The 13,862-nt window shown below is 37.3% G+C and overlaps 2 protein-coding genes across 3 annotated transcripts; one reads left to right on the plus strand and one right to left on the minus strand.

Annotated features, from left to right (window-relative positions):
• Positions 1 to 48: 48 nt before the first annotated feature.
• On the minus strand, positions 49 to 387 carry LOC108985365 (60S ribosomal protein L36-3-like). The gene has a single exon (XM_018957646.2). It carries the CDS (start codon positions 376 to 378, stop codon positions 49 to 51), a length of 330 nt encoding a protein of 109 aa, XP_018813191.1. The 5' UTR covers positions 379 to 387.
• A 1,723-nt stretch (positions 388 to 2,110) lies between these two features.
• Positions 2,111 to 13,121, plus strand: LOC108985376. Of its 2 annotated transcripts, XM_018957673.2 has the most exons (10): positions 2,111 to 2,372; positions 3,280 to 6,425; positions 7,358 to 8,711; positions 10,358 to 10,704; positions 10,794 to 10,994; positions 11,313 to 11,473; positions 11,914 to 12,005; positions 12,077 to 12,183; positions 12,396 to 12,819; positions 12,935 to 13,121. In XM_018957673.2, exons 1-8 carry the CDS (start codon positions 2,189 to 2,191, stop codon positions 12,106 to 12,108), a joined length of 5,517 nt encoding a protein of 1,838 aa, XP_018813218.1. In that variant the 5' UTR covers positions 2,111 to 2,188; the 3' UTR covers positions 12,109 to 12,183; positions 12,396 to 12,819; positions 12,935 to 13,121. The 2 variants fall into 2 exon arrangements, with proteins under 2 accessions (XP_018813218.1, XP_018813204.1); XM_018957659.2 differs by having other exon boundaries at positions 12,396 to 13,121.
• The last annotated feature ends 741 nt before the right edge of the window (positions 13,122 to 13,862 follow it).

Here is a 13,862-nt window from a genome sequence, read left to right on the forward strand (position 1 = left end):
AACGAGTCTCGAACAGTCTAGACCATAAATATTGCATAGGTTATTAGATCACTTCTTTTCTCCCGCTCCATCAAACCTCATCTTGCGGAGAACACCAGACATTTCCTCGCGCTTCTTCTTTGTCCTCTTGTGGGTTCCAAGCTTTCTTTTGGCAACTTTCAGTGCACGCTTGTCCTTGCCAACTTTTAGAAGCTCAATGATCCTCTTCTCATATGGTGCAAATCCAGCAACTTCCCTAATCAAGTTCCTCACAAAGTGGACTCTTTTACTTGTTTTTCCTTTAAGATCAGAGGGTCGAGGAGCCAAATCTTTCTTGGTGACAATATGACCTTCATTTAAACCCACAAAGAGGCCAGTATTTGGCTGTTTAGGAGCCATTGCCTTCAGTTAGAGCTTCGAAATCTCTCTTCTTTTTTCCCTTCTCAAGAACAAACAGAACAAAGAAAATGACAGTAAAAGAGAGCAAAATAAATTGGCCAAGAGAGAGAAAAACTGAGCGACAGTTGGCTCAAACCCCAAAAATCAGGACATAGCTTCGTCAAATCTTTTCGAAACACTGCGTTTTATTTTTCCACATCAGCACCGTCTACGCACCGCTTACATGAGGCGATTGTATTAAGCATTTTACTTAAAAAAAGGGTTGTTTCTAATGCGCACCCAAACAAATTAGCTAGAGTTGACAGACTGATCTCAAGAGTGTCACGGCGGGATTTTTAGGCCTTGATCACTTTCATAACAAATTTTATTTCATCTAATTATTATAATTTTTTTAAAATTTTTACACAAAATATAATTAAATTTTTTTCAAATCTTAAAATAAAAATAATATTAAAAAAATTATCTCATCTTATCTGTAAAAACAAACGAGATCTTAGTTTCACGCAATCAAAAGCACCATATATATAGGAAAACAACCCACCGAGTTTTCTCCCGATGATTTATACCAATTTTGATTTTTTTTCTTTTTCTTTTTTTTAATGATTAAGTGTTTTTAAATGAATTTGTGATTTTTTTTAAAAAAAATTATTAAAGTAATTTAAAAAATACTTGAGATAAATCATACAAAATTAAAAAGTGCAAAATGCACTTATAATCGGTGGGTAGTCTCGGAACTCCTCTCGGTGGCCTTAGCATTGCCATATATATATATATATATATACATGCACCTAAAAGATATGATATATTATGGGTTTTGTAGATAAGGAATTATTGATATTATAGGGTAAAATAAGATGATGATTAACGTATATTAGAGCACTAGTATTGGTTTAGCTATTCCAAAAGTTTAAGTTTGGCTAATATGCCACTTTTTAGTTTTTGACTAATCACTTAAAATTTGAACTTCATATTAGATTAGTCATTGTACTATCTATAATAATACTATATGCAATCGGGGAGGGGGAATTGTCGAGGAACCATTGTCCCAGTGGAAAATGAAACGATGCATTTTGGCCCCGTGTTTTCTTCCCTCCGTGTTTTTTCTTCCCTCCCTTCGTCTTCAACAAGCTTCATTTTCACTCTAGAGTCCAACCTTCATTCCTCTCCAATATCACCCTGGACTTCAAATTCAGCTATAAAAAGAAAAAAAAAAACATAACACAACCAGACTGAGATGAAAAATAATATATCTCGATTGACGATTCGCACCCCTGGTTCCTTATAATAGAACTGTTTGTTTAAATTCTTTTTATTGTCCACGTATTATCGCAGCCTACTTAATTTTAATTTTACTATACATATTGGTGCCCACATATTATCACAACCTACGTATCATCACATGACTTTGCACAAAATATATATACAGCCCATCGGCAAAAATAACAAAAAATAAAAATATGGTAGCAACAATATCCATACTTAATTACATGTAGGAAGAAAAATAAAACCTAAGGGTCAGGATGCAAAAAGTGTAAAACCTAAGGGTCAAACTGAAAAAAGTTTTGCAGGAAAGGATAATATCATAATAGGATGAACGTTCTGGTTAAAGAAAAATAAATTACAAAATATGTAAATTGTTTTTTTTTATTCATTTATTTCTGCAGTTCAAAATTTTGAAATCCAAGCCGCGCTAAACGAAATCCCATCCCCACCGTTCATCCAGAACCCCAAACCTCTCTCTCTCTCTCTCTCTCCCCACCCCCCCAGCGCTAGTGATTTTCATGGCTATCCTCTGAAGAAGAAGAAGAAGATGTCGACGTTAGAGAAGCTCTTTGTGCAGATCTTCGATCGGAAGCAGCGAATCATCGACCGGGTCAAGCACCAGACCCATCTCTTCGACCAACACCTAGCCTCCAAACTTCTTATTGACGGAATTGCTCCTCCCCCTTGGCTCTGGCCTCATCCGCTCCACGCTCAGCCCTCAGATCTCAAAGGTAATTCACACCTATCATATTCACTTTATTGTTGTTGTTGTTATGCGGTTTTCTCGAAGAGATTTTGCATTCGTTCGGGATTTTGAAAATGCTTTAGTTCCATTATTTAGTAATACGATTTTTGCTTGGATCTTTTTTTTTTTTTTTTTTTTTTGGTTTAGAATTTTCCAAGGAGTTGTTTTGCATTTTCGGAAGTAATTTTTATACTTTTGAGACCAAAGATTACACTGAATTTTGCTTTTATTCGCAATTCGAAAGAAAAGAAACCAAACACAAACAGCTTGTCAATTTAGTGATGCTTGTGTAACGTGGACTTCGCAATGTAGAAGTTTCAAATTCAAGACTTAGATCGCGTCCTTACCTTTTTGTCATCAACCAAATGGTTTAAACAAATAGCATTGCAGTTGCTTATCATTCCATCGTTATTTAGCAATTTTATTTTAGTTTTTGATTTGCACAAAGTCTTGTACTTTAGTACGAACCTCTGATTTTAGGGTACTAGTGTGAAGCCCTAAAATATTGCTTAGATAGCTTCACTGTGAGGGACCTTAAAGAAGTAGATTCACAAGTTTTATTGCCATATCATATTCTGTAGCTGAAGCTTGAACTACATGAAATAGCGTTCGCTTGAAATTTGGATGGTATTGAATGTGTCCTGGCTTCCTGTTTCAGAAATTCCTTCCGAAATATTCAATTCATGTAATTGGGCATGTTCTCGTGCGTAGAGTTTGTAACCGATATTAAAACTAATATAATCATTAGAAAAATTGTTAAGAACTAGAGGTGCATGGCTTCAGCCTAAGGACCTTCTGTCCCAATGTCACACCACTTAATGTTTCTGTTACTTTCTTGAAATGACTGAGATTCTAGGTCCTTGGCCTCATGAATACCATTTTTGGCATTGCAGAATTCAATAAAGAAGAGCTCCTATCGGGAGTCTTACTCCCACAGCCACCACCCACCACCACTTATTCCAGTAGTCACTGCTCTCTGTACAACAAACCAGTTTTTGCATCCGATAATGCACAGTTACCAAATGAGCCGCACACACAGGTTCATGATTCAGACGAAGGCTTTGATGCCGGAGATGGGCCATCATCTTTGCAGCAGCGTCCTGATGATGATGGATGTGCCTCCAGTGGTGTTCCTGAGCTGGATCATACTGCTATGTCTCCTCAAGATCCAAGAGATATGGGAGTACCGGATATTTACCATGACCAAGCTCTATCATTGGCAAGGATTCATAGGTCTAAGTCAAGACAAAGGGCTATAGAGATTCGCAATAGCGCAAAAGCAGCCTGCTCAAGTGACGAGAATAATGTCGATACATTTGCTGGTGGAATTTCAGGGTCTGCAATTGCTTCCCTTCAGAATGACCAGGATGATGAGTCAGTGTTTGTCAATCCGATGGATATCATGACTGCTAAGTTCACAGAGAAAGGAGCAAAAGTAGGTGATTGCTGGAGTATGGGAAATGGTAGCTATATTTACTCTGGTAGAATGACGAGGTCTATAAGCTCCAGCCAGCAGCTGTGCTCTTTGAATGTGAATAAATCTTATATCTCCAGGGAAGATGGTGGTATACTTACAGGTTCTACCTCCAACTTAAATGAGCAGTCTAGCCATGAGAATGAACTGTTGGAACTAATTGAACCCGCTAATATCAGCAACAAAAGTTGTGGAGAGAGGAAGGCAAAAAGAGGAGATGACCTGCGCAAGGACACGGGAAGCAATGTTTACCTTAGAAGAGTAACACGATCTAGAAATTCTAGGGAGACTAGGTGCTCGAGTAAATCAATGAATCTGGATAGCTCTTGTGCCAATAACAAGGCGGATGATCTTAGCGATTCCAAGGAGCCTTGCATTTATGTGAACGAGTCAGTGGAATTGGTCAATCCCTCTGCTATCACTATTGACAGTAGTACATTTAAAAAAATAATGGTGGACTGCCAGAGAAAGGAAGAGGGCTGTAATGCTCATTTTGGTAGAGATCTAAGATCTAGAAGTTCTTGCCAGTCATTGAACAATGTTAATGGTACTTCAGAGGCACAGTCCGTGAGAAAATCCTCAAAACTGCCTCAATCTCTAAGTTGGATTGGAGATGCAGCTTTAAAAAATGGACAGGCCCCTCAGATGTATGATGCAAGGTCCTCACTGAGTCAACAAGATCAAGATTTATGTGGGGAAAATGCAAGAGAGCACTCAAGTAAGGGGGATTCTGAAGTAAAGTGCGTTGCCAGAAATACAGAGTCACAGGCTACTAGTAACATCAAAATTATTCCTAAAGCTGTCTACTCCAATGCATATAACCAAAGGGTCACCCGGTCCAGAGTTGCTGCTTCCAGCAAGTCGAATGAAATACAGGGTGCTCAAATGTCTGCTGGAAGGTCCTTGCCAAGTCAAAAGGATCGAGATCCATGTACAATTAATGCGACATGTTATCCGGATAAGGAAAATGTCGCTGACGCATTTGCTGCTACCGACATAAAGGGAGAAACGACAAGTACCAGTGAAGGAATATCAAAACCTCTCAACTCCTCCCATGCTTTGGGTTTTAAAGTCACACACTCTAGATCTAATTCCTCCAACAAGCCTCCAATTGCACAATCTATAGACATTTCTGAAGGAATTGACCTCAATAAAGGCCCAGGTACTCAAATAAAAGTCTTGCCATGTATTGGAAACAGTGACACGGTTGGGCTGGAGAGATGCGCTGTAAATATGATGGACTCTGAGATTGATTCTGATGAGTTCATTGATGCTGGCTTGGGTTGTCCTGGGTCTAATATGGACATTGCTTGCCTTAGAGTTGGATCTGATGTTTTAGTGTTGAGGCCGCCCTCTGATTCTAATATGCTTATGAAGCCCAAGCAACTTAATTTTGTTGATGTGGATGAGTCTGGTTTGAATGGAATTTCTTGTCCTGCATCTGAAAAGGAGGTACAGGGCAGGTCCTCAGAAGCTTTTGCTAATCCTGCAGAGTTAATGGAGAAAGTAGCATTTGTTAGTCATCAAGCTAGGTGCAGCATATCCCCAGGGAAACATCTGCCAGAGGAGCAGGAAGATTTGAGCAATGAAAATGAACCTCAAGAATCTTCATCCAAAGTCCCCGTCGAGGAGACATATGAAGCCAGTGGATTTTCGGATGGAAATGCTGTGTCTTTACTTAAAAAACCATCTGAGATTCCTAAGGATGCAGCTATTTATACCTTTCCAGAAAGTGGCGGGATTTACCAAGATAAATATTCTTTGCTGGATCATTCATCTATCTCCAGAGTTGCCTGTGAAGATTCAATTAGAAGTTTGCCAAAACTAATGAATTCTAATCTATCAAGTGTTAGTGTTGATACTAGGATGGATCTTTCCTATGAGAAGGTTGTTGTGGAACATGATGACGGGCAATCTACCAAATTGGTTTCTGAAGATGATAGACTTGATGGTAGTCTCTGTGGTGATCCCAAAAAATCAACAGATGCTAATTTTGCCATTGTTAGTGGATCCAGTCTTTTCAATGATCTTGATGTATCTTTAACAGATTCTACAGTTGACATTCCTTGTCCTCTTTTGGTGGATGAAACAGAGGATGATTTGAAGCAGCAGATTATACATTCAGGTAATTCTCAGAATGGAAATGCAGATTCCTTGGGGAGATGTATCAGTGAAGAAAAACTTGTAGTTGGTCTAAAATCAACCGAAGATGAGATTGCAAAGATTGCCATGCCAAGAGGTAGTTTTAGCTTGGGCTCAGAGGATTTAGGGCCTCAGCATAAGCGGAGAAAGATTGAGGGACAACTAACTAGTGTCCTGTCTACTTCCTCAGGCTTGAGGGAAGAGGGGGTTGAATTGATCAGCAGGTATTCTATAAGTGAAAACCTGAATGATGCAGAAGATAATCCCAAGGCTGTCCTAGATTCTCAATACTTTTCATCATCCCTTGAGGAGGGGGTTGCACAATTAGACATCAGTAAGAGCCTGGTTGAAGAAATGCGTGAAAATGAGGAGGGCCACATGGTAGAAGGGCCTGAATCTTCACCTAGGCTGCAAGTTGAAGAGGTACTTGCTTTTCTGTTGTAAATTAGGAAACTTTTTATGTTGATTTATTAGGTCATCAATCCCTGAAAATGACATTGAATTGGGACAGCCTTCGTTTTTTTTTTCATGGGTCTGTCATAGAAGAATACCTTGGTTACGTGGAACATGTTACATCTATCCAAAAAACTGCAATCGAAAGTGATTAAGATGACATTAGTCTTTGGTGTTGGCAATCATTTGGAAATATTGACCCGATTGGATGATCTTAATCTTTAAGTTGAAATACTTGTCACTTAAATTTTTTTTGCAGTTGGCTCTTTCATTGTTTTGTGATGTGGAAATTTCAGCTCTGGTAATCTCACTGGAACCCCCTTGTGATATTAGATATGACACCTGATAATTATAACATCTTGCAAATAAAAACACCATGCTTACCTATAACCTTGACAAACTTGGTCAATGGATCCAAAAACCCGACCCAACCCGACCTGACCAAAAAGAGCATGGGTAGATATGGTAAGGAAATAGATGGCTTTAGCTAGAGCTATATTGTGATAGGGATTCATGTATCAAATCCAAGTAATTGGAATGATGGCTTTGTTTAATTTAATTTGTTCATGTGCAGAGATGGTTTACTCTGGATGGTAAATTTGCATTTTAATTTGTCATTTAGGTGGATCTGCAATCACCAATCCCTAGCGCATTGCTATTAGGGTCCAACGATGAATGGATGGACTTTGCTTATGCAATTATGGATGTCTAACTGAGTGTACCAACAATGAATTGCTAGAACGTAATATTACTGTTGAATTATTTAGAATTAGCTATATGTTTGCCTGTCGCGTAATTTGATATTTTATTCTAATTACTTGCCAGTTTGGAACATATTTCGTGATTTGTTTTTCATTAGAGCTTTTCTGATGTGCAATATATTCCAAAACAAATTCCAACAGGCTCAACTCAGCTTGGAAGCTATAGGTGGAAGTGCAAACATGCCTTTCACTTTTGTCGAAGATGGGCTAAGAATGTCCCTTATCTCAAGTTTGATCGATCAGGCTGCTGGTGATTCTCAATGTTGCTTGACAGAGGAAATGGAAGAGGCTAATTCAAATGGCAAAATATTTGATTCAAGACTGCAGTGTATTGTAGACCAGATCCCCCTTGAAGATAAATTAGGACTGGGAAGTACAGAACATTTTACTTGCAGTGAAAGAACCTTGCCGGAAAATATATCTAAATTTAAAGGACCTGACAAATTCTCGAGTTGCTCAGTTGTTTCTCCATGTAGCCACTCTTTGGATATGACGGGGGCCGACGAGGCGGTGCCTGTGTTTGAGGGGTTCATTCTGCAAACAGATGACAAACAGCCATGCATTGCGGGGGAGGGATTTAACTTTAAGAACTTCGACCTTCCAAACACTGATATAGAACGTGCTAGTATTCTGGAGCAGCTTTGCAGATCTGCTTGCACGAATACCCCATTATCCTGTTCTTCAGCTGCGTATAAGTTGCACACAATTCCAAGTCTGTACAGCTCTGTTCCTAATGGGCTTCTAGAGGGCATGAACCTCAGAAGCAACCTTTCTACGGATGATACTGGAAAGCACCCACATGGTAGTTGCGTGAATGAAGAATTTGGCCGCGCTTTTCATGGGAGGTCCTATTCACATTGCCCGCCTAATTCTAGTTGTCAATCAGATTGGAATATAGGGAATCCTTATACATCTCCAGTTGGGAAGCTCTGGGATAGAATCAAATCAAACTCTGGCAGTTCAGAGAAACGAACAAGCTTAAATCCGGAGCTTCCCTGCATTAATGAAGAAAATGAGAATGCAGATGAGGTAGCCGAGACAATCCCAGAAGGCATTCGTTCAGAAGTGACAACCAGCTCAGTCAAAAGAGAACCACTTCTTGACATTACAGAAAATCCAAACCCTCCTGCATCAGTTTCTGAAGTGGAGATGTATGCAGATAGATGTAGTCTAGACTCTGTAAACATGGAATTTAGCTTCACTGGGACTCATACTAGGGTCAAACAGAAACTTAGAAACCAACACAGTCGTAAGAAAAGATATGTCAATAAGGCGAAAGAGAACCAGAGTGTATCCATTGGAGTAAGTAGTGTTACGAGGGCCACAGAATCAGTTCGTGACAGATTCATTAAGCCAAAATTATCTGGAAAAACCAGTACGAGAAAAGGGAGCCCTACTTTCTTAGGGAGGGAGTCCAAGCCTAACAATATTGTCTCCAATATCACTTCCTTTATTCCTCTTGTTCAACAAAAACAAGCAGCCACAGCTATCACAGGTAATTTTTTCTCTCTCTTCTTTCTCATGAAGATCACCAGTTTTCATTGACAATTGCTTTACCAATAGACCTCATTTTTTGTATCTAGCAGCTCACATACCATATGCTTGAAGTTAATGTATAAAAAATTCCAAATTGGTTTTCCTGGATTATGTGCAGTTTCATAGACCATGCAACTTCATATTGTCTACTCTTACGATGACTATAAGTCTTAAGTTTTCAGTTTGAGCTGCTTTATTGAGCTAAATTTGTGTAGCCAGATAGTTTTTTTATTGTATTGCTAAACTAGCTCCCTCTCTCTCTGATTACCCCCACTTATGTCCTATAATGTTCCATTTCTAGTGGAAATCAGGCTGTATAGAATTCTTTGCCATCGAGAAATAGGATCAGTAGTGCCATTGACCTTAAATTTTCGAAGTAAATCATATCCCTCCAATATTAATTAATTAGATTAGAATCATGTATAAAAGTAAAACTGAGGAGAATCCTGAAAATGGAAGTTTGAGGAGCACTGGATGCAATGATTTGGATGCTTTTAGAAAAATGCCTATCAGGAACACTGAGTTTGACTTGAAGAAATGAAATTATCCATTTTCTATGTAGAAAGTACAAAACAAGAAATTTGAGTTCTGGCTGATAGCGCCATAAACCTGATATGAAGACTAAATAAACTTGATATACAAAAGATAAAAGATAGGAACTGCAAGAGAAAAAGGGCTTACGTTTTGAACTCAAGGAGCTCAATAAGGACTTGTGTATGGTGGGAGATTATACTGAACCTGGAATGAACCTTTGCTATATCTTTTATGCAATATGCTTAGTAACGTTATCCTTTGAAAGTGGTCCATTAAGCCAGGGACGAAGCTAGGATTTATGTAGAGGGGGGGCCCGTAGGAATTAGGATATATAAAAGTTTGTAAATAACAAAATTAAAAGATTACTTAAAAGCGTGCATAAATTTATATGGAAGTTTCAAGTTTGAATAAAAAATAAAAACATTTAACATTCCAATTGATCTCAATGTTCTTTCAACAAATAAAGATCATTAATTATCATATTTCTTTTTAATATAGACTAGCAAATAATTTATAAGATAGTTGTCATTTATTTTGTTTCGAAAACTTATTTCAACAATATTAAAAACTGAAAAAGTTCTTTCAAATTTATTTTTATTTCGAAACCTAGTCTTAACAATGTTTATGATTGAAAGTTTTTAGCTTGTCCATATTATGATATTCAAAACTAATTTAAATACACATACAACATAATAAATCAAATTAGAAAATATGGGTTTACATGATAAATCCATGAGCACATATATGATTTATGGAGAATAAAACATATTTGGGATTAAAGAAGTTCACATCTAATACTCTTTTATTTTTTTTTTATAAATAACTTTGAATTAAATTAGTGAAAAATATCAGAATTTTGGGTGGGACATAGCCCCCCCTAAATTCGTCCCTGCATGGAGCTGTAAGCTACTATGAATGTGTCTTTGATCAAGGTACATAAGAGTATGGTTGGAATGAGATTCTAGCAGTTTGTATGGTTGTTTCACCACTGTTTTTTTTCCTGAAAATTCAGTTTTGCTTTCCCCCTCCCAATTTTTCAATTATATCAAAACTTCCTGTCCTTACTTGTAGGGAAGAGAGACATCAAAGTGAAGGCCCTAGAGGCTGCTGAGGCAGCAAAACGTCTTGCAGAAAAGAAAGAGAATGAGCGTAAAATGAAGAAGGAAGCCTTGAAGCTTGAGCGAGCCAGATTGGAGCAGGAAAATTTGAGGCAGTTGGTGTTGCAGAAGAAAAGAAAAGAAGAGGAAAAGAAGAAAAAAGAGGCTGATATGGCAGCAAAGAAAAGGCAGAGGGAAGAAGAAGAAAGGAAAGAGAAGGAGAGAAAAAGAAAGCGTGTTGAGGTTTCACGTAGGCGGCAGCAAGATCATGAGAAATTATGTGGTGAGAAAGACGAGAAAGAACTGAAATACCGAGCTACAGTAAGAGGCCTTGTGCTCTTAAAATAATTTGTGATTCTGTCTGCTTCCTGTTTTAGGAATAACATAAATTACTGGTCTGTCTTTTATAGGATACAAGAAAGGATGAGAGGGAGGAAAATAAGGATGAAACAGATAAACATAAAAAGATGGAAAGCATTAGGGAAGCTGACAATCCTGGGAAGGTTTCAGAGACTGAACATAGGACTACCAGGTTTCCATCAAGTGACACCAGGAAAGAAAGCAATCTCAAGGATTCCGAGGGCTTGAGCAATAGAGGAAATAATTCAAAGGTAAACAAGTTTTGCTTGTGGTGTTTCATTGGAAGTAGCCTTCTCACCCCAAATAAAAAATGTTAATAGTTTCTGTTGTTAGTGAGTGGTTTTGCCCTCATATTTCTTGGACCTTTTGATACCTGTCAGCGCCTTATCCTTTCCAGACTACACTTCATAGTAAAAGGATTATATTTTTGTTTAAACTGTAATTGCTTAAAATGCAATTCTTAATGTGAACCACCTTGTAGAAAGTTATTGTCCTCGCACCATTGTTATGAGTTTTTAATATAATTAACTTTCATACGGTTCATGCTGAGACTTCCTGAATTCTTTTAGGTAACAAGCAGTCTGAACAAAGCAATAGAAAGTGACAAATTGTTTACCAACACAAAGCCAGAACAATCGTATGATATTTCTCCGTACAAAGTTTCAGACGATGAAGACGAAGACGACGATGATGATGCACCAAACAGTAAATTCATTCCTTCATGGGCCAGGTGTGTAACTCAAATTATTTCGTCTTATGTGAAATATCTCGTTAATTTAAAATTAAAGTTAAAAAGTTGAATAAAATATTATTTAAATATATTTTTTTGAATATTATTTTTATTTTAAAATTTTAAAAAATTAAATTATTATAAAAATTTAAGAAAATTATAATTTAAATGAGATGAGATGAATTGAGATGAATTGTAAAAACAAACGAGACAACGTCTTCAAACTTTAAGCAAATATCTTAACATTCATTCGGCTGCTGAGCTATCCAGTAATGATATTTCTGCCATAGGCATTTTCTCCGAAAAATGATAATATGGTTGCAGCCTTTTCTTCGATGATGTGCTGGTAAAAGGCATAAAATTTGAAAATTTGTCGCTGCTTTGGACTCTCTCTATATGCTCTAATAAAGCAGTGACAACTTTGTGTTTTGTTTCTGCAGTAAACATCGTGTGGCTCTAGTTGTTTCTTCCCAGCAAAGAGTAGACCCTGAAGCGATTTTTCCCCCAGAAAGCTTTTCCAATATAGACGAAGGTAAATTATCTAAACTGTTTAAAGCTATAAATTAGCTATCGCTAGACTGAAACAATTATATGCTTTTGCAGTTCTTTTGCCTCGAAAACTTCAGCTAAAGTAGCAGGCTAGAAAATGAAAAAGAGTGCATAAATTTGCACTTTTTCAGTCATCTGGTGAGGGAATTTGTCAAGAAAAGGTATGTTTTCTTTAATATTTTGATGTTATTTTTCTCTTTCCTCTTGAATGTGAGGAGAATCATGTCTGGTTTTAAAGCTCGTCTTTGCAGGTACCGCACGCTTTCACAATAAACAAAGATATTCTAGATAAAGAAACAAGATGTTATTTTTCTTTTCAGTTTTGGTTTTTGAAGTTGGAACTGAAACAATTGTTGTGTGCTTTATGTGGCAGATTTCCAAGGAACATACTCTGGAAGAGTTTAGGAGCAGGTGACTTCTTCCCAGCGCAATTGTAGCTGAAGATTGCAGAAGTCACTGATGTTACGGTGTATATTCTCTACTCATTATTGTATTTTGGACCTTTTGCTATCTGACCGTAATTCCTCAGTTCCATACTTTGCCGATGGAAAGAGCTATTTTGCAGCTTATTGGTTTGAAGCAAAATTTTTATAGCTGCCAAAGCAGCTAAAACAAATTCGGGCATTGATCCTACTTCTTCAGCACTTATTCCCAATCTTAACGCCACAGCACCAGCAGTGCAGCAAACTCTAGAGATAACAAGTTTCTGACCAGTAGATGCACATTAGTCCGTTGCTTCCAGCAGTTGCTCATTCCCTGAGGCCAAAGATGGAATTCCACAGATTGTTGTAAAAACAGTGAGTTTCTATGTATTTTATAATTATTTTCTTGGATGGAAAATGAAGTTACCAGAAATTCAAGGAGCCTCAGGTTTGAATACATATCTGAACTTATTAGAAAGAGAAATTGCAGTGCAGAAGTTCAAAGAAGTGGCAACAGGCTAGTAAACTGTTAAATGGAGTTGGACAAGTAATCTTTGGTAGTGTTATTGTAGATGTTACAAGATAGCAAATACTATCAAGTATGGAGCTAAATTCAGTCTTGCTAATTGAGCTTCTACCTCTAGTCTTATTGCAATGATCTCTCCTATTTGTCTAAGAATAATGCTACTCATCATCTTAATTCTCATTGAAAAAATAGATTTTTCTTTGTCGAATCCATTTCATTTGAGAACTTGCAACAGATCGAATAAGTTGGTCCTTGTGGTTATTTTCGTGGGATTATGTTGTTTAGCTTAGAGCTAGAGCTAGAGCTCTGGATATTTAATGAATCAATCATATAGGATTATATATAATAGAAGTGTGAAAACAAAATAGCTGTGGTCGTGGACTAGAAGATTTTTAAAAAGATTGCAACGGCTATATGACGTGTGAGTGTATTATTTTTTTTTTGCTTTTGAAATACAGGGTTTGGACTTTGGACCCACGATCACATCACATGGCCTCCTTTTTTTGTCATTATTGAATTCAACAAAGTAAAGGCAAAAAGCTGACCCAATGTTCAAAAGCTCATTATCATACTGAGAATCTTTCTATAATTCTATGTTGCCGTTTAAGATTTAAGATCCATTATGTTGGAATTCAGTGCCACAAATGTAAAGCACGTGGGAAGGGAAGGGAAGGGTTCTGATTAATACTTTTTTTAAATAGTTTTTAGCAGGAGTTGAGCAGTTAGTGTAGGTAGTAATAGTATCAATGGTGGGCTAATGGGAACATAGATTCATTCATTAGCGCCAAAAAAAAAAAAAAAACAGCTAAAGACATTGTCAATGCGAATGGAATCATCGGAGTTGCTCTATAATTTCTTATCTATTTATTTTTTTTTATAATTTTCATAAAGA

The sequence above is a fragment of the Juglans regia genome, chromosome 2 (assembly GCF_001411555.2).
Source record: "Juglans regia cultivar Chandler chromosome 2, Walnut 2.0, whole genome shotgun sequence".
In the NCBI taxonomy this organism is placed as follows: Eukaryota; Viridiplantae; Streptophyta; class Magnoliopsida; order Fagales; family Juglandaceae; genus Juglans; species Juglans regia.

Bases quoted from the DNA above. Each gene is read 5' to 3' on its own strand.
- LOC108985365 (XM_018957646.2), bottom strand. From the start codon at position 378: ATGGCTCCTAAACAGCCAAATACTGGCCTCTTTGTGGGTTTAAATGAA.
- LOC108985376 (XM_018957659.2), top strand. From the start codon at position 2,189: ATGTCGACGTTAGAGAAGCTCTTTGTGCAGATCTTCGATCGGAAGCAG. The intron at 10,995-11,312 runs GTAAACAAGTTT...GAATTCTTTTAG, and splicing joins ATAGAGGAAATAATTCAAAG to GTAACAAGCAGTCTGAACAA. The intron at 12,006-12,076 runs GTAAATTATCTA...ATGCTTTTGCAG, and splicing joins CTTTTCCAATATAGACGAAG to TTCTTTTGCCTCGAAAACTT.